The sequence below is a fragment of the Etheostoma cragini genome, chromosome 3 (genome assembly GCF_013103735.1).
Source record: "Etheostoma cragini isolate CJK2018 chromosome 3, CSU_Ecrag_1.0, whole genome shotgun sequence".
Taxonomy (NCBI): domain Eukaryota; kingdom Metazoa; phylum Chordata; class Actinopteri; order Perciformes; family Percidae; genus Etheostoma; species Etheostoma cragini.
In genome coordinates, this window is record NC_048409.1 from 18,595,252 (window position 1) to 18,616,117 (window position 20,866).

Here is a 20,866-nt window from a genome sequence, read left to right on the forward strand (position 1 = left end):
TACAATATGCTAACAGGCTAATCCAGGTCTGTTATAAATCTAGATAATATAGCCTACACATTAACGCGCTCAATATAAAACATTGGGCTGTATGAAAAAGCTACATTACACGCAATGTGTAAAACACAATGCCGCCGTGAGCATGGTCGGAACCATTTATATGATAAGGGTAAATTCAATGTATGGTTCGTTTAAGCAAAGACGGAAGCCGGAAGGGGTGACTAATTTTGTTTTACATCGATCATCTTTGGCCGACGTTCATTGGATCAATAGACGTGGAGGGGGCGGGGTCTGCGGCAAGCATCAAGCTGCGTGCGGCGCTCTGTGAGAGCAGCAGAGACAGACCGCACACATCCATCCATCAATCCACCCTACCTAACAGCGTTTATCGGTAAGAGCCGTTTTAATAACATACAACTGGTTCAGTCACTAAACCTGCACTAATTTCTATGAAAGACACGCTAGGATAGCAAGCCGTAACTGCTCAGGTTTTGCGAGATTAAAAAAAAGAAGATTCGCTAATTCCTTAGTTTTTCCATAGAATTATTTTGTAGTTGTTGAAGATTATATGTGTTAGTATAATTTTGCGGTAGGCTATTAGTATAAAGGGATTATGACGCTTGTATCAACATGTGTAGGCTTTAAATAAAGGGGGCGGATGGAGACGCACACTGGAGCCAAACATTTCTCCAAGCCTATTGATTAAAGCCGTACCCGTGTGTCCACTACCCAGTGCTATTTCATTTCTGTCGGTGGTCTATAATTGCATTGCTTTCACTGAAAACAAGCCTAGGCGTTGCAGTGTAGTTATTGTCCTTGGAATACAGGCAAAGGCGCAGTGAGTGAATGTGTGTGAATTAACGAGGCAGATTGTAGTAATTTACCCTATCTCCACCCCACATACACGATCGCATACTGTACACATACCACTTGTTATTCCTTGATGCAGTTCTCTCTCTGTGTGTGTGTGTGTGTGTGTGTGTGTGTGTGTGTGTGTGTGTGTGCGTGTGTGTGTGTGTGTTGCTTTTGGTAAAAAGGATGTAGTAACAGAACAGGTTGAAGATTCAGGTGGTGGAGAAATCTGAGGGATGGAGAAATAAAATACCTATGTTGTTATCCAAAAGTAAAATATGATGATGTATTTATGTGTTAAAATGACATTGCACCTCGAGTTAATCATAAGAATTTCATAGTGAGAGCCTACCATGTGAGGGGAAGAAGACATGGTCAATAATAAACAATTCAGTGTTATTCCTTCCAATGCCTCATTCTCTCAATCCACATCACTCTTGCTCTCTCTCTCTCTCTCTCTCTCTCTCTCTCTCTCAAAATAATCCTGAATCCTCATTCATGCACATAGTTCTATCAGCTTCATGTTTGGAAAAAAGCGCCCCTTTCACTCATAATTTATTAATCCCTGCATTTAAATCACTGGTTAATCTCTGCTGATGCTTTTTTGTCCCAATGCCCTTGTGTGTGTGTGTGTGTGTGTGTGTGTGTGTGTGTGTGTGTGTGTGTGTGTGTGAGGAAATTTGCAAGAAGTGCTTCCTATTGATACATCATCTCAGACTCGAATCCAACCAGCTAATTGCTGCAGTATGAAGTGAGGTGGAAAAAATGAATCTTTCGTTTCTTGAAATGCATTTATGCTCACGGTACCTGAATTTTAATATTGAGTCACACCACCTGCACACACACTCAGGCAGCAGGTTTGTCTCCCGTTCATTCTGCTGCAGCAAAGACACAGGGGATTAGTTTATACCTGGCCAGATAGGAGGATGAGAGCGGAGAGAAAGTCAGAGAGAAAGAGGTCAGGACTTAAAGGGAGGACAACAAAGGAATAATTTATTTAAATGATTGGCTGTGAGTGGTTAATACCGTTTGAAAATATGTTGTAAAACCACATTGTATATAACCTTTTTAAAAATGAACTTCTAAAATATAAAGAACATTATCTGATGAATTCAAAATACTGAGTTACTTTTTAACATTGGAAAAAATATAAATTTGGAATTTATAATCTGTCCAGCTCACATCAACTCTCTGGCTCACAAGCACACAGACATGCATTCACACGTGTAACCTGGAATTGATCTGCAGATCGATTGGTGGCACTGAGGACTAGGCCGAGTGTAAAAGACAGACGATGAGAGACAGAGGAGGACAGTAAAATGGATGAAGGGATTTGGCAATACCCATATTTTCCCCCTCGTTCAAACTCAATCAAATACCAAATCAATTTGAATTATTCTCCTAATTGTCTCACTTGTCAGCATCATCGTCTCCCTCGGTATCTTCTAAATGTTCCCACCTGTTCTCTAACCCTCCAGCCCCTGAAGCGAGCAAACAATCCCAGTTTAGTTTGTCAGCGATTCAAACACCGTTACTATCAGCCTGCCGTCTTTCTGCTCTCCATCTCAGCCTCTTCCCCTGGCTATCATTTCTTATTCTGCATCACCTGCCCTGTCTCCCTTTCTTACCTCTTTTACCCCCCCAGCCCCCCAAACATATACACCAACGCACACGTTTCCCCCTCAGGACTAGTTGACAGTGACCTTTCCTGTGCTCCAGTGTCTCCCTGGTCTTCAGGCCATTTGAAAACGACTCCAGTCTTTTCACTTTTACCACTGACCCCAAATAGAGGCCGATCCATTTACAGCTCAAACTTCCTAACTGCGTTCTCACAGCACCGTTGCTGCTAGTGTGTGTGTGTGTTGTGTTTCTGACAGAGAGAAAGAAAAGAGACTGAGTGTGTCTTGGCAGAGGGGAGGGGGGGGGCAGTCAACCATCTTGCCAGGCTATGCAGGGGGCCGTTAGATATCATTGGCTCCGATCTGCGTGGAAGTCCACTCTAGTCAACTTTTCTTTTCAGTGCACCCACCGTCTTTATCTATGTGTCTTTATTTGCTTCTTTTTTTCTCTTATGCAAACGTCCTACACACACTTCTTCCTCATTCTTTTTTAGTTTCTGTCTCTGCTCATCTTTTTTCTTTTTTCTCTCTGTCCATCAAACTGTCTTTATACCTCTTAATTGCTCTCTCTCTCTCGCTGTCTCTCTCTCCCATTGGGTATCTCTGTTAGCAGGGATTAATAAATGGGTTTTAACCTCTGTTTGCCCTCTGTGGAGTACACAGGGAGCATCCTGGGACTTCAGGCAGATTCCATAGCACATTAGATCATTTTCTAACAAGAGGCTGAATGAGATGGTACAGAGATGAGGATGGGCTGTAATTTTGTCTGCTACTGGTATGGATATAAAATGTAGGGGTATGATTTGGTTGGTTAATGGGTGGTTTCTTTAAGTTCAATAGGTGATAATAAACTATTGCTACACCCATGTACAAACCCCATATATAATGCCATTGTTTTGGTTGTGTTTGAAAGCAAGACAGATGGGATGGTACTCTGTCCCTAATTGATACTGTTATAAAAGTAGTGAAGAGAATGCTGCCTTCTCAATTAAAGAATTAATTATATTCTATAACACATTTCACACTTGTTATAATTTCCTATGCATGAGGACGTTGAATTAATTGAATTGGCCAATTAAAGCTAGAGTGCGTCGTTTATGCCGCATGAGGAATTCTAAGTAATGACAATAAAACTGTTGGCACGTCCACGTGATACAAGCCTTCCGTGACCACGAACCGTCCCCACCTCCCCTTCACACAGTTGCTATTAGCCAAGGATGACACAGCGGATTAAAAAAACATGAAAAAATAATAAAAAAATAATCAAGCCTTGTTAATGTGACACAGCAAAATTAAGCTTGACTTTTTACTGTGACACTGCGGAATATATTGTAACCTCTACAAAATGATGTTGAAGTGGCAGTTAAACCTACCCTAAAAGGGCACAGTGGGGAATTTTTTCTTCAAAACAATTAATAGTTATTAGTTACTTATAAATAGATGGAAAAAAAAAAATTAAATTGTGATCATTCTTTTGGTTTTTGAGAATCTACAGTAACAACATTGTGTGCTGTGATGGACTGTCCCATTCATCACAACAACACAGGGTTATCCAGACAGGTACATCCCATCAGAGTGTACCTGAGCATTGAAGATGACTGTGGTGTGAATAGTTGGGCTCAAAGACCAACAGAATTGTAATACAGTTAAACTGCTAAACAAAACTGTTGCGCTCGCTCTACCAAAATGTTGCTACTAGATGAGATTCAGGATCAGCCACTGAGCCATTTAGCTGCTGTTGCTTGGTTGCTACAATAGGTGCAAATAAGCAGCGAGAGCCGAACAGACAACTCTTGATTGATGAGTTGGATCCACTTTATTGGGCACAGTAATGGAAGTCCCCAGTCGCCGCTAGAGTTTAATGCTTCCTTTCTGCTGGACTGCAATGGAGTTAAAGGCTGTACCCATGTGGTGGGCTTTGTTGCAGCCTCGCTGTGTAAATCTTCAGCTCCACATCCACAGGTCAGCATTAGGTCAGAGACTAGTGTCTATTATACTGGGAAAAAAATGAGACACTCAGAGAAATTTGAGATTAATGCTGTAGGTTTAATCATTTTTTGTGTTCACGAGTCTTACATTTCCCTCAGTTCAAAACCACAATACTGTAGAAAGCAGCCGCCATGGTGCATCCCAGGAAACTCATGAATGATAATCAGACTCCATTATTTCTGTACTGCAAAGCCCTTTAAAACTTATACATCTTTATGGGGAAATCATGCCATTTTTTACCACAGCATCCGTCGCAGAAATTCAAGGTTTTTCAGGGCCATGGATAATCACAGACATTATTTTCTGCAGTTTATTCCCAGAAGGATAGGCCTTCATGAAATGGGATGTTGTTTTCACAGAATTCGTCAAAGCGCCTTTGAGGTTCAGGCAATTTGGAGGTGTACTTAGAGCCTAAGCGAGCCAGTGTGCTGTGATTTCAGCTAAAACAAGAGGTGGGTTAAACAGGGAGAGACTGTTGGGGGACTTCATTGTGGTCACGGGAGCTTGCCTAGTTCTTGCAAAATTACTGAGTGCAGTCTGTGTGTTTGCGTGTGTGTGTCTGTCTGTGTGTCTGTGTGTGTGTGTGTGTGTTTGTTTTTGTGTGTCAGGGAGTGCATTGAGTGACAGAACTGGAGCTGGTGTGAAGAGTTCTTGCAGAGGGGGGTTAGACAGGAAATGTTGAATAGTGTGCGAAAAAAAGGAAAGAGAGTTTATCTGCCTGTATGGAAGGAGGAAGATATCTTTAAAGAGTAAAAAATTCATTCTGTCTGCGTGGCAAAACGTCAATCACTTGCAGTAGCCTTGGTATTCTTGGTTTTGTGGAAATATGTACTTCAAGGTGTGTGTGTGTGTGTGTGTGTGTGTGTGTGTGTGTGTGTGTGTGTGTGTGTGTGTGTGTGTGTGTGTGAATGAGGATGTCCATGTTTAATAAATTCCCCTGGCCTGCAAAGCATGCCGTCTCAAGGTGTTGGGTTTAAATGGCAATAAGGATTAACGTACGTGCTGTGGATTTGGGTGACGTCACATTTTAATTGTGGAAATGTCAACTGCCGATCTATTCTGTCTGAGAATTAGGATTAAACAGGGAGATTAGAGGCTGCTTTTAAAGGCCAGTGAGTTTAATTGCACAGGCATTAATCAAATTGTCAGGATTAAACTCTTGCAACTTAAACCATGAGAGACATATTCTGTTCTTTTAGTCACAAGAGAACATTTTCTAGCTGGGTGTTGGGTTTCCCCGCTTACGTGGGAGGCATGCTGGGAACCCCACCTGAATAGATTGGAGACAAAATTGGTCTCATAGTCATCAATGGCTTAACAAGCAAAGTGTGGGATCCTCTTGCAGACAACGTGCCACAACTCAAAAGGTCAGAATGGTGTCACCATTACAAGTAATAGCCAGCCACCCATGGTGTTATTATCCACTCACACATGCCCACTCGCTCGCAGACACACACAGGTGTACACACAACGATGCTCCACACTACTTTCCCTGGCTTAACTGCATGGCTGGGTCTTTCCTTACAGAAAGCAGGGCTGTCTGTCTCAGAAAGGTTCAGCTCCCACAGCTCAGAAGGTCAGGAACATTACCTCCATTTACATCTCTGCCAGCCGCCCCCTTCTTTCCCTTAGCCTTTCTCTGGATCGCGCTCACTTTCTCTTCAGTGTCTGACGCATGATATATGAGAGCAGTTAAGCACACGTGACTAACCAGGTTTGTGCCTTTGGGTGTCATTTGAATTTCTGGTAAAAATTGAAAGTCACTATTATTCATTATTTATCATTATTTAACAAGGCTGTTTCCAAGGCTTTAACCCAAACTTCTGTTCCTGCCTAATGTATATGATCAGATTAAATATGTTATTGTATTTCTTTCAAAGGACGTAATTAAATTTTGAATTCTTGAATTCTAATTCTCTTTTTGGACACAATGAATGGACGCATTGAACAATGGGATATTCTGTATTTTTGTTACTGCCAACAAATCTAATGAAAAGAACCAAAATCATTAAAGTGTCAGTTCATCTCTCATTACTTTTTGACTTTCTGAGCAAGCTCTCAAGCTCTTAGCCCCTTAGCCCATTTCATCCAACTGAAGTTGAAAAATTGTAACTACAGCTCACAAATTTATTGTCCCTGTCGAGTGAAAACCTTGTGTGTGTCCAAAAATAAAAAAGGTTAATTCAAAAATATTTAATTGAGCCATTAGATTTCTCTTCCCAATATAGAATAGAATAAGACAAGAAGAAGAGAACCAACCTTATCCATTTAAACATGACTGACCCTATTGTATTTATACATATATCATTTATATATGTATATATTGTGCAAAACTCCACAAGTTATTCACATATTTGTGTACATGAACCATAAAGGTTGTTTGCTGACTTAAGCAAATGCAAATTCAGCTGGCAGTTTGATCAGTATCGTGCTTGTCAAAAGCAGTTTGTCAGAAAACTTATAGATGGAGAACAAACCAGATGAGATGATGACCGTTTGATTAGGACATAAAGTGAAAGTGGCGTTCGGCGATGTGTGTTTTGCAAGAGAGTAAGGAATAAAACCTCAAATCTGATGAACTAGATGCAGTTCCTTGTAAAATACAGACAGGGCTGGCCGGCACCGCTTTTCAGGATAAGGCTTTAGCAGTAGTCTATGTTTTTGTTATTATTAACAAACCAAATGAAAAGACCAAAATCAGTGATGACAACACTCAATCCCAAGCCCCTCTGTTTATTTTGAAGATGTTAATCTTTAAAGACGACTCACAAATATGGAGTTTCATTCTTTTTATAGGATAATTCATTTCATAAAGAAGCGCTGCAGTTTTAGCAAACATTACTCTAACAGGTTAAAAAAGAATAGTGCATTTGTCGGGAACTACTTTCAGCTGCAGATTGGCTGCTCTAGTGAGTATTTACAACAGGAGGGGGATGTATGTGGGATTGATTCAGAAGAAACTGCACTGTCCATGTTCATGTTAACATGGGACCCCAGTCACCCAGTGTAACAGCTTGGCTCTATGATGTATTTTTAATAGTTTTTGGACAGCAACGGAGGTCAATGTCCCAGAGGAATGAAATGTGGCTGTATAGACACATATGATCAATGTATTATTGTTTTTTTGTCTTTTAATGGAACTAGTTGACAATGAGATATAATATAACACATTTGGTTTATTTACATGTAGCATACATTTTTACATTTTAGCATATTATTTAAGGTGTCGCACATTTTTGTTCCCCCATCCTGTACATATTCAAATATATTTGTCTTGTTACTTTATTCGTATTATTATTTCATGTATATTGTATAAATGTATATTTTTCCTAGTATTTCATTTATATTTATATTTTTGTCACTTTGTGACAGATTTTGCTGCTTTAACACAGGAATTTCCCATTTTTTTGGGATCAATAAACATCTATCTATCTATCTATCTATCTATCTATCTATCTATCTATCACCAGACTTTTTCTTTAATGAATTTGACATGAATGCATCCCCCAAGTTGGACTGGCTTTATTTTGGAGGGAACCTTGTTTGTCACATGCCACAGCTCAGCAGAGGAAAGGACAGGACACAACAGGATGGGGTGCTAATTCTCTGGCTGCTACTCATTGTTGTGGTTGTTGACACTCAGGTACATTGTGCCCACAGTCACCTTGTGCCCCACAAATACAGTAGCAGCCAGCAGATTCCAGCCTTGCTTGGGACTGCCAACTGAATCCTTTATGCAAACGGTGTAATGACAACAGCACAGCAGAGAGACAAACAACAAAACAAATGTGTTATTTCAACACTTCATTGCTGCCTCTTGATATATTTCTCTCTCTCTCTCTCTCTCTCTCTCTCTCTCTGCAATACATAATTGACTTTGTCTTTTTTTGTTTGGGCAGCAGAAAACAATGTTGCCTGGCAACAACAGCACCAGAGATATGGTGCAGTGTGTTTACATTGCTTGTCATTTTAAAGGTTCCATGGCATGAGAATTTCACTTTATGAGTTTTTGTAACATTAATAGATGTTCCCCCTTCCCGCCAATTGGCCCCCAGTGGCTAGAAATGGCGATAGGTGTAAACCTAGCCCTGGGTATCCTGCTCTGTCTTTGGTAAAATGAAAGCTCTGGATGGGCCAACCTTGCCCCTTGTGATGTCATAAGGGGCAATGTTACCTCCCTTTTCTCTGCTTTGCCAGCCCAGAGAATTTGGCCCACCCATGAGAGAGAGACATCGTGGCTTTGAAATGAGCAAAGTAGCAGTTGGTCAAGTCCACCACCCCCAATGGCAAATACTAAGGACAGCTCATTGTGGGACTGGCTCTAGTGGCTGTAATTCTGCACCAAGGCAGAGTTTTGGGAAAGAGACTTCAGATACAGTATTAGGGGACCACTAAGGTCTATATAAAGAGACTTCAGATACAGTATAAGAGGACCACTAAGGTCTATACATAAGAGACTTCAGATACAGTATTAGGGGACCACTAAGGTCATTACTTACAGACTAATCAGTCATTACTTACAGACAGACAGAAACTCATCCATTCATATTTAAAGGCTCACACACACACACACACACACACACACACACACACAGTGCGAAGCAATTTTTGAAGGAAAGAAGAAGATTTAACTCAAGATGATAAGAATGGCCATAAGATATGTATGAGCTCATTTAGCAGATGTGCTGTGAAAAGTCATGCTGACTGCGGTCAGCAGTGCAGTTATAGTTACCACCCATTCTTATTGTTAATACACTATCTCACTGCCTCACGTTCTCTCTCCATCTCCTTCTGTCTGTTATTACTGTAACTATGCCCACCTCGTTTAAACTCTTCATGTTTGTGTTTTCTTCTTTCCACCATTTTATGAGAAACAGAGTCCTCTTTGCATTTATATGTCCACCTCTGCTAACAAGTGGAGTTGTTACATGCTGATTTTTATGAACGCATTTCTCTTTTGTTTTCACAATTTAATTGTTTGACTGACCAATGTTTCCTTTCTCTGTCCTTTTTATCATCCCAAATCCCGGCTCTCTCTACCTTTCTCTCTTTTTCTCTCCCTTTCAAAATCCTCTTGTCCTTCAATTCTTTTTCTCCTTTACACAATAATTTAACTTTCTCTCCCTCTTCCTCCTTTCTGCAATCCCCTTCTCTCTAACTTCACCTGTCTGTCATTTCTGCAATTCTCCTCTGTCTTCTTTTGGCTCTGTACATCCCCAAATCATTCTCTCTTTTTCATGTTGTCTTCCCTCCATCATCATCATCTCATTCCTTCCACACCCTTTTGGCTATGCATCCCCCATCCATCGCTCCATTCCCTCATTTCCCGCCCCTCCTTCTCTCCCTCTTTGCCTCATTTACTCATCCTCTCTTTTTTCCATCATATCTATCTCCTTGTCTCCCCTGTCTATCTCTCCCTCTATCCATTATATCACATTATATTTCTCATATTTTTCTTTCCATCCATTCTTCTACTCCACACATCCCTCTTCACTCAGCTATCTGGGGTCTGTGCTGCGATGTTGATCCTGGACGTTTTCTCACCGCTCCTCCTCCTCTCCATCCTGTTGCCGCGCTACGGTTGCCGGGTGGCGGAGATTCCAGAGGACACTACATCAGAGTTCTCGGTCAGACTGTACCATCGGCTGCAGACAGCGGGGGATCAGGATAACATTATTTTCTCCCCGCTGAGCGTGGCTGTGGCCCTGGGCATGGTGGAGCTGGGAGCCAGAGGGGCCTCACTAGAAGAGATACGACAGGCTGTAGGATTCAGCCACCTGCTGCCAGGTAAGAGACACATTCATAAGCACAGGTTCAGGGTCAGCAGTGGGCAAAGGAACACTAGTTGGATTCAAATTATAAAAGTGGAAAGTCTTTGGTAGAAGGAAATGCATGTTTGATATTACATATTTGATCAGAGGCACTCCAATGAAGTTCAGTTTATTTGTCAGACTTACTCAGGTAGTGAGGGGTCTAATGAAAAATCATATCCAGTTGCTTTATGGATAACGTAGGTCCCATCCAGCAAATTACATTTATTTTTAGGCTGCTTCCCTCAGGAAGACGGTACAGTATGATGAGTACTAGGACCTGGCTTTTTTCCAAGAGCCATTTCCCTCCTGAATAGCTGATTTCGCTTTCATTAAATAAATCAACAGTTCTAGTTCTTCTTAATATTTTATTGTTGACTATTTACTTATTGGATTGTTTTAAACATGCTTTATGTAGCTATATGCATTCAGTGTTTGTTTGTTGAGCTTCTGTGTTACTGATTGATTGATCATGTGTGTCCGCTGATGCATTTGGCAAATAAAGTGATTCAGATCCAGCTTTTTTTTTAGCTTGACTCATAGTAGGGATCAAAGGTCATAATATCTCCCCCCAACTCTGAGGAAGTGAAATATTAAAATCATCAGAGTACCCCCTTAACATAACATAAGTCATCTTAACCACAAGCCTCATGCAACATACGCAAACATGCATGTGCTGTACATGGTTTCCTTAAAGACCAGTGGCCAACGACAATGACACAGACAGGCGTTTAAGATGGTTTCCTTCAATACTTTTAGTATGACAGCATATTTATTCAATGCAGTATATATGGGCATTTATTTCAATATTCTATATTCCAGGCTCAACATCAAAGCACAGACCCCAGATAGCTGAATGAAAAGGGATGTGTGGAGTAGAAGAATGGATGGAAAGAAAAATATGAGAAATATTATTTGATAATGGAGAGAGGGAGAGATAGACAGGGGAGACAAGGAGATAGAGACAAAGGGAAAAAAGAGAGGACGAGTAAATGAGGAAAAGATGGAGGAAAGGAGGAAACAGGAATATGGAAATAAATGCCCATACATACTGCATTTAATAAATATCCAGTCATACTAAAAGTAATGAAGGAAACCATCTTAAATGCCTGTCTGTGTCATTGTTGTTTGCCACTGATCAGCTACAGTGAAGCCATTGAACCGGGACTGGGATGTAACAGTGTCTATTCACATGTGGCATTCACATGTGCAGCACATGCATGTTTGTGTGCATGAGGCTTGTGGATAAGATGAATTCAAATAATTCTGTTCTATTAAGGGGGTACTCTGGTGATTTTAATATTTCACTTCCTCAGAGTTGGGGGGGAGATATTATGACCTTTGATCCCTACTATGAGTCAAGCTAAAAAAAAAAAAAGGTGGCTTCGAATGCCATTATTTGCCAAATGCATCAGAAACCAGTAATCATTTAATTTTAAAAGGTGTAGTAATTCTAATACATTTGCTACAGCTTCAAAAATGTGTACATTCATTTTAATGAATATGAGTTCCCTTCACCCTGAAAACAGAAACCTGAATGACAAGAGAAAGGTGGTTTGCATGTGAATAAATATACAGTAAGACAACACCTGAATAAAATGATAAATGCATGGTTAATTACATTAAGATTCATTCCAGCTGTGACCGAAGTACAGCAATTTTAAATGGTTATATTGGACACAATCTGTGCCTCTTTGTGAATGTGAGCATCACATGGTTAGAAAAATGTGAATTAAATATTTGTGAATGATATACTGTAGTTAGGTTCTGATATAAAAAGGGGTATGTAAGTGCTTCATTTATCATTTCTTTATATTTTATATGCATAATATTTGAATTTTCTATTGCAATACCATTGTTTAACACTGTAAACATTGTAAAACACCATATGGATATTTTCCAAAGCACTGCACTCTGAATACACACCTACAGTATGAATGTGTGTGTCTCCCTCTGTTCTCCAGGCGTTGAATTCTCTTTGCTCCAGAACTTGACAGCAGCGCTGTCGGACGATGACACCCACTATGTTATCCGATTTGCCAACAGCCTCTTCCTGCAGGAAGGCGTCACCTTTAACCTTGAGTTTCTGCATCTGATGAGGAAGTACTTCCGGGCTGACGTGGAAACAGTAGACTTCAGCGAGTCAGCAGCCGTAGCCGAGCAGATCAACAGCTGGGTGGAAAATCATACTGAGAGTGAGTTGGAGACATAGGGATGAAGATAGGGAAAGATACAGATGAAAGGAGCAAATGAAAGGAGGGCGAAATGAATACATAATTACATCTACAATCCCAGCATACTGTAAAGTGACATGGAGTTACAACATTGTTTGTTTGATCACATCATCTTCTACAAAACAGAATTTAGTATTAGTAACATTTCCAACCCTCAGTTGCACAAATCTCTTTCCTTATCCTTAACTTCAAAAGCTGCGTCCCAGCAGGCGCTGTCCTTAGGCTAATGAAAACTACTACAGATCCTAACAAACTGTACAAATCACTTCCCCCAGGTAAGATCCGTGAGCTGCTATCAGCCGAGGACTTTAGCAGCGTGACCCGCCTGACCCTTGTGAACGCTGTCTACTTCAGAGGCTCTTGGAAAAACCAGTTCAGGCCAGAAAACACCAGAACCTTCTCCTTCAGCAGAGACGACGGCTCTGAAGTCCAGACACTCATGATGTACCAGCAGGGAGACTTCTACTATGGTAGGGATGAGCTGTGTGTGCATGCGTGTGTGTGTGTGTGTGTGTCTTTACAATTGTACTTCTGTCTTTTTTATGGAGCCCTTCAGTTTCAGCTCATATTTCCTGAGGTTATTTAAAATGTTAATCTTACATCTGAAATATTCATTTTTGGAGTGTTATTCCCAGGAAATGCTTTTCTTCTCAGTGAGCTCTGCGGTTGAAATCGTCTTCCCTTGCATAAATTTGTGTGGTACGTCTGTTGGATTTAGTAGGCCTAGTTGTTTTTTTTGTGTTAAAACATGTTAATGTCATACCATTATGTTAAGTCATGTCTATTTTAAGTCCTCATATTTTTAAAAGTTAGAATATTTGCAAATGTTGGGCTAAAACCTAATTTAAATGATTAATTGACCATTTAAAGTGGTGTCGGTGAATTTTTATGTAGTTTTTTTCTTGCTTTTTAATGTCCAGTACTGGTAAATGTGAAGTAGCCTAAAGCCTGAACACTCACAGTCATAATCTGGCTGCTTTGAATTGGGAGCACTACTATGTGAGTCAGATATCGGTGTATGTGATGTTTTGCCAGCACTGTGGGGTGTAAGACTGTGTCTACCAAAGTCCTGCAGTTTGGCTATGATGTTGTTACATCTGAATGATTCCAGTCAGTCTTTTCTGCATCTAAGATGGCTACATCGGATTCTTACTGCACTGCTGCTAAAGTTGCAGTCACGTTGGATATATTTTGGTGCAGTCTGTATGTGTGTAGGGAGATTACACACTTGTTTACACCTACGTTTGCAGGATGCACACATACTCATCCTCAGGATCAAGGAAATCACACACACACACACACACACACACACACACACACACACACACCCACACACACACGCAGAACAAGGACAGGTCCTTGGGGAGAAGTCCGTGTTAGCATTCTCCTTAAGAAGCACAATCATGTTGGTTAAGTCAAATGTTTTAGGGCCCCACCCTGCTCTCTGCTGCAACGTTGCCTCACTCTGCATCAAGAGCCGCTACACAGAATGCCACATGTAAGGTCATGAAGGATGATTAGTCGTTTTTTGTAATTTTCCCTTTTAAGTGGCTTCAAAAGTCTGGCAGTGTTAATTGCGATATAATCTCCATCTCGCACTGCAAATACCTAAGTAAGTGAGATAATCTTATATTTATATTTATAATCTAGTTGGATTTGTTTTACATATAAAAGGATTATCTCATCTCGACTCTCACTTAATTCAAGTAAATGTTTGTTGGCGTGTCTTGATTAATGTATTGATTTCTATATGTTGGTTTTGATACAAGGGACAAGTCTGATCCAACTCAAGACTATGAAGATAACACTTTGTCAGCCTCGGTAGTATATCTGTGAGAAGATATCAGCTCTTACAGATGTCCTTGTGTGTAATCAGATGTGAATTTTTCCCTAGATCCCAGAGTGGTGTACTGGGTTTCATTTCCTGCCTGAAGGCAGTCGAGTGTCTGTTTGTGTATTTGTGCATATTTTTCTGCTGAGGGATATATATTTCAATGTAATTGCCTATGTTTCCTCCCCACCAGGCGAATTCAGCGATGGCTCACAGGAAGCTGGCGGTGTGTACCAGGTGTTGGAGATGCCCTATGAGGGCGAGGATATGTCCATGTTGATTGTTCTGCCTCGGCAGGAGGTGCCACTGGCTTCCCTGGAGCCCATCATCAAAGCACCACTGCTGGAGGAGTGGGCTAATAATGTCAAACGACAGAAGGTGGAAGTCTACCTACCTAGGTGAGAAATGAGGCACACACACACATACACACACACACACACACACACACACACACACTCACATGCTGTATATCTTCTGTTTCTGACACTATTGGCCTTCGGATGTTTTGTGTACCCATTTTACCTCAACAGGCCTTGGTTAGTTGTGCAGTGATTACCTACATTACAATGACATGTTCCATTTCCCAGAATCCAGTACCAATGGAGAATGTCCCTGCAGTACTTGCTGTATTTGGTTTAGTCAGTGGAAAGAGCCATAACAACAGTGATTCATTTTTTGATTATTAAATCGCATCCTTTTATTAGAAAACTTTTTTAATGTTAATGTAAAATGGCAGTTGTTGAAAGAGATTTCTCATTTTAAGGGTAACACAATTATTTAAGATAAGCAATTAGGTCAGGCTATTAATCTCACATCCACTTGCACTGCAAATACATGAAGAAGACATCATGTAATTGACATTTGGCTAGCTACTGTAAACTGTATGTATGTTAAACTGTAAATTACCATCACAGTGATGGACCCTGAAAATTCTGACTGCACTGTTTAGGTTTAAAGTGGAGCAGAAGATCGACCTGAGGAGCACTCTGCATGAGCTAGGAATAAAGAACATTTTCACCAACGATGCTGATCTCTCAGCAATGACAGGTAACACTCAGCTGTATGGAAAACACAACCCAGGGCAAAACACTATGTAACACATAGATTGTTGTATAAAACACATAGCTGTAGACACAATAGCTGAGAGAAATACACTCCTGAAAGGGTTCAGCATGAGAAGTTGATTCAATATTTTTGCTTCTTGACTGCAGTGAAGTTGCCTCCAGTACTTTCTCAGGTAACCAAGGTAACTGGCACCGAGTGGGCAGGTCAGAGCTGTCACATCATTTGGTAAAAATAGATCCAGAGAGAGAGCGACAGATGTATACATAGAGGAAGAGAACTAGAGAGACATAAATATGTACTGTACATAAGCAAAGGTAAAAACAATAGAGGTAATTAAAGATAAATATACGTAGCCTTACTTTCTCTAGCCCTAGAGAACAACTGGATCGAACAAAAATACATCTACTGTATATAAACAAAAACAATTAAAAGATCCCAAAACACATAAGGTGCTTTATGCTGAACGGCTTGTTCTTACTGGTCAGGTAGCGCTACTGTACTATTATATTGTGAACCACAATCTGCAGGCTGTCCTGAACTACCTCACCATTTATTTATAGGACATGGTTTATTCTGGCAGGTAGTTACTAAAAATAAGAAAAGAAAAAAACTGTTTTAAAATGCTTTTTGAAATAAGTAACTCATTAGGATTTTTATGTCTGAGCAGACAGCACTTTTTTTTCTAATGGGTCTGCATGATGTGACCCCATGCTCTGGTTTATATGTTACAAGGCAAAGCTAAGCTTACCCGGGCTCGTAGGAAAAAGGAACACAGCTACTAAAGGCTAACTTAGCTCACAACATTCGTGGAATTGATCTCTTCTCCCTGCGTAATGCATTTAACATGAAAATTAGACCTGTGCTTGGCTGGACTGGTGTATATGTCCCTTTCTAAGAGGGGTTGTGCTGTGTTAAACTGACTCACCCAGTCACTGTTTCTATTTGTGCTCCGGAGTTGCGCCTGCTTACTTCGGTGACCACGCCGTCTTGAGCGACCTCCGCTCCAGGTCCGCCTTTCACCATCCTTCGTCGCCGTCGGGACTCTGCAAGCTCGCTCTCTGTGTTGTATGTTTTAAAGGTGTATTTACAAAAAGTTGTGTTGTGGAAAACAAGAAAACGTCTCTTCAATCAAAGTCTTTTCGGCTTCCTGAATCAATTTCTCAGTCCATCTCCACACACATGCAATGGCTGTGTTGAATCAGATAACAACTACACAGTGCCTTATGTGACGTGTCCATCCGGCCATGTCCATCAGCTGACCATGCTTACTTCTCTAAAGACACTAGATTGATATCATAACATGTTGATTTGACTAATGTGTGGGTATGTTTTGTTACAGCATGTACCATGAGGTTTAAAAGTTTCTTGATGCACAGACAGCGAGAGTGTCCTCCTCTAATTGGACTCAACATCACACCCTTGTCACATCTCACACTGACTGATCAGTAGTCTACAGACAAAGTGATGAGCTGTGTGCTTTTGTGCGTGTATGTGACAGATGGTAAGGACCTGTACATTGGGAAGGCGGTGCAGAAGGCTTACCTGGAGGTGACTGAAGAGGGGGCAGAAGGAGCCGTTGGGTCAGGTAGACTTCATCTTTCATCCTTAATCAGAATCTCCCTGATAATTAACAATACCACATACTGAACGCTTTCATGGGTCAACTTCCGATTCACTAGACGCTGCCCACCTCTGTCAAGAAATAACTGGGATTTTTTTCTCCCTTTCTCTCTCTCTCTCTCTCTCTCTCTCTCTCTCTCTCTCTCTCTCTCTCTCTTTCTCTTTCAGGAATGATCGCCCTGACCAGGACTCTAGTGCTGTACCCACAGGTCATGGCTGATCACCCATTCTTCTTTGTCATTAGAAACCGGAGGACAGGTGTGTGTGTGTGTGTGTGTGTGTGTGTACATTTGTAATTGTGCTTCTGACATTCTGTACATGTGTGTTTTGACCTGACTTCCTTTCTTCCCCAGGGTCCATCCTCTTCATGGGCAGGGTCATGACCCCTGAAGTCATCGAGCCCAATGACCATGACTTTGACTCCATGTAACCACGGTGTGAGGTCCCTCAATCTCAGCCTATTGGATCCTGACGTCATAAACACTACCTATTCTCTATTGCCATCTTCAGCTGTGTTTTATACTCTTAAAAGAAATATATACAAACTGAATATTATACAATATATTATATATTGAAATATTACATACAACATCTAGCGTGACTGTGTTTTGATACTGAAAGCTTTAATCTCTTGGATACAGACATGCAGAAAGAGGAAAGTATACATATAGGTGCCATTACCTTTTAAGTTCAGCAGCTTCGTCCTCACTTGTGCCCACACACACGATGCACAAAAATAATTTTCTCTCTACTTTTAAAAGAAATAGCTACTCTTTCTTACTACAATTACAGTGTGTGCACACTATAAGGTTCACACTTTAATTATATCCCTGTACATTTGACATTGTGTGTATACACAATTATATACCCTGTATTTATCGCGGAATAAATGTTCAAACAGTTTGTCCCTATATAATGAATCTTAGTAATGCATCTGTTCCAGACAGTATTCTAGTCTTTTTTTTTCTTTTTTTTTACAGTGTAGGCACATGGCTAAACTGCTGATAACTAATATGCCTTATCAAATCTGAGTGGTTGGTTAAGCCCCAGCTGGGCATTTCACAGGTGAGCAGAAGGAACTGTGTAACTAAGGTGGGTTGCTATATATATATATATATATATATATATATATATACATATATATACTGTATATATATATATATGCTGGAGCGTGCAAAAAGATCTGCTGCACCGTTTTGGATGTGCATACAGGGAGAAACAGTAACACCAGCTGTATTCAGTCTTGTACTCAATAAATACATGAATGTGTTCCCATTAATGTGTCCTTCTCTGTGCATTGAGGTTGTACTTTTAAGGATACTACAGATCACATGGGCCATCCACAGCATTTACCGTAGGGTGCCATTAATCTGAATGCTAACAGCTAATACATCTTTTCAAGATTTGGTGGGATGAAAAACGTGCAATGCCTCAGCAGTGAAACCTGTTTAAAAAAAGTCTATTACATATGCGGTGATTAAATATATAATGGACTTTATATAATTCCCCAAGGTTGGCTGATATGGTTGAATAACCAACCTTAGGGCAGAAGTTGGCTGTTCAACCGTAACTCAGCTTCCCAGGGCAACCAATGTCCTGCCAAGGCATCTTGGAGTTGTGTCAGGCCTGTGGCATCACCTAGCTACCACACCCACCCACACACACACACACAAGGAAACAGATTATATTGCTAGGGCAGGCAAGAATATAGTGTGACCAAGGACGAATGAGACCTGCATGTTGAGTTGGATAGATGCCACTTCATAAGGAAGACTGTATATAAGAAAACAAGAGTCAATAAGTTCATAATACACCAAATCTTTTAATTAATGAAATATCTTTAACATGTCTGTGCTATCAGAATCGTCACATTAAAAAGTAATCTCATAAAGGAAACAAGTATTAACTAAACCCACCATATACACACATCCCCACATCACACCCAACATATGGCACTGGCACAGCAATAGTAACATATTAGTGAAAAAACCTCGATAATTACATCCCCAACAGATGTTCACTGTCATTATAAGTGTTTGTGCTGTGTGACAAAAAAAGACCACAAGAAAAACACAAAAAGATGCTTTGATGTGACAGCCGCCATCCCTACAGTGTCTTCAGTTAATGTTTTTGGAGCACCACTTATCTATGACATGTCACACAAAATGAACCAGATTGTAAAATAACAAAACAAGTGATATACACTAAAGTTTACTACTGCAAATTATAACTCAGCTTTCAAATAACCAGCAAAGGGAAAAGCTCTGTTCAACACAAGTTAGTACAACGTCAGAAGAAATCATTTCCACAGTCCCCTGCAGAACCAGGGGTTTAATTTAGCTCTATGAAATATCTAATAGCTTTTTCATCCGTTCAGTGCTGCAATATCTCAAACACAACAAGCTGCATTGTTAGGGAACGGCAGCACATGGGTGCGGGAAGTCATGATCTAAATTACTGCCACCAGCCGGTATGAAGGCTGTGCCTTATGTCTTCATTGTGTGCCACTGAAAATTTAAATCAAACTTATCTGTCCTCCTCCCCAAGACAACATTCAAAAAGTACCATAGAGGCATCACCTCTTGCATAAAACTTATAAAGTGTATGAAGAAGTTTGGTAAATACATTTTACCTTTCTGCTTTAAGCCTACTTAAATAAAATTTGAGTTCAGTTTTAAAATTGTGGTTATTACTTGATAAGGATTTTCCCACTGCTGATCACCTAATTTCCACATTTGTTCTCTAAAAGTCAGTGTAGCTTGCCGTGGCCACAAGGAGGCTGAAGTCCTGTCACTTTTTTCATTTTTAGCTAATGTCATGTAAGTTACATCATATTTTTGTCTGTTTTTTCTGTGTGCATTCCCCATAAAAAAATGGAACTTTACTGTACTAATGCTCATTTAATAACTTTTATTTTCACGCTTAAATTGGTGTTTTACAAAATATAATGGACTATATTCCAACAAAATGAACGAATGTGACTATGAAGAGAAAAAGAGGGACAAAACAAAAAACAGGAGAGGACGGGGAAGGAGGTTAGAAAGACAATGACAACTGTAAACATGAATGATCAACTGATGGAAATAACAGCATTTTGTATTTTATTATGTGCCACTTTGTCCCATTTGGTTTGCTCCAAAGATGGGCCAACATAAACAAAAGAAAACGTTGACAAAAAACACACAACATCCTGTGTGTCTGTCGCCAATGGTATGCACCTGTAGCCCCAGTCAGGGAAAGGGTTAAACGAATCCTAGTGTTGGCCAATCAGAGTTGGCCTTTGGCTGAGTCTCTATCTAATCAGTCAGAAGGAGAGCAGGAGACGGTTGTAAAGATTAACATTGCCAGTACCCAGAAAAGAAATTGGTAATTTCATAGAACAGATTACAACCCAAATTGAAACATAAGTAGCCTAACTAAAGGTGCTGAATGTTAGAACTTTGTGTCCAATTGGTCTTAATTACTGTGACTTATAAAGTGTCAGGTTTAGTTCCATCGTAGTAGGCTATTAATACAAGTGTCAAAAAACGTTGTGAAGTAGCTCAGAGATTATCAGATAATGAAACACATTTTTTATTTTTTATTTAGTGTTATAATAATAACACTTTTGCAAGGCACTGTATTCGTGTCACATTCTCATAAGGGGCTGAGCCCCCCTAAAGGTCTGACCCTGGAATTAACCCTTGTAACTGCGCTGTCACAGATCACTTAAAAGAAGAATTATTTTCACTAGTCTACAGAGGCTGAGTTGTGCAAGTACAGATGTTTTATATCTCTGTGTGCACGTGCCTGGCGACTGTTTCACGTCTGCCTGGTCTGCCTCTCTTGAGTGATACACTCGAACAC

General features: G+C 40.3%; 1 protein-coding gene across 2 annotated transcripts; it reads left to right on the forward strand.

Moving 5' to 3' along the window:
* Positions 1–290: 290 nt before the first annotated feature.
* Positions 291–17,683, forward strand: serpini1 (serpin peptidase inhibitor, clade I (neuroserpin), member 1). 2 transcript variants are annotated; one of them, XM_034863177.1, is made up of 9 exons: positions 291–391; positions 9,959–10,247; positions 12,235–12,465; positions 12,780–12,974; positions 14,529–14,733; positions 15,285–15,382; positions 16,899–16,985; positions 17,189–17,278; positions 17,374–17,683. In XM_034863177.1, exons 2-9 carry the CDS (start codon positions 9,980–9,982, stop codon positions 17,448–17,450), a joined length of 1,251 nt encoding a protein of 416 aa, XP_034719068.1. In that variant the 5' UTR covers positions 291–391; positions 9,959–9,979; the 3' UTR covers positions 17,451–17,683. The 2 variants fall into 2 exon arrangements, with proteins under 2 accessions (XP_034719068.1, XP_034719076.1); XM_034863185.1 differs by having other exon boundaries at positions 334–391; positions 9,936–10,247.
* Positions 17,684–20,866: the final 3,183 nt, after the last annotated feature.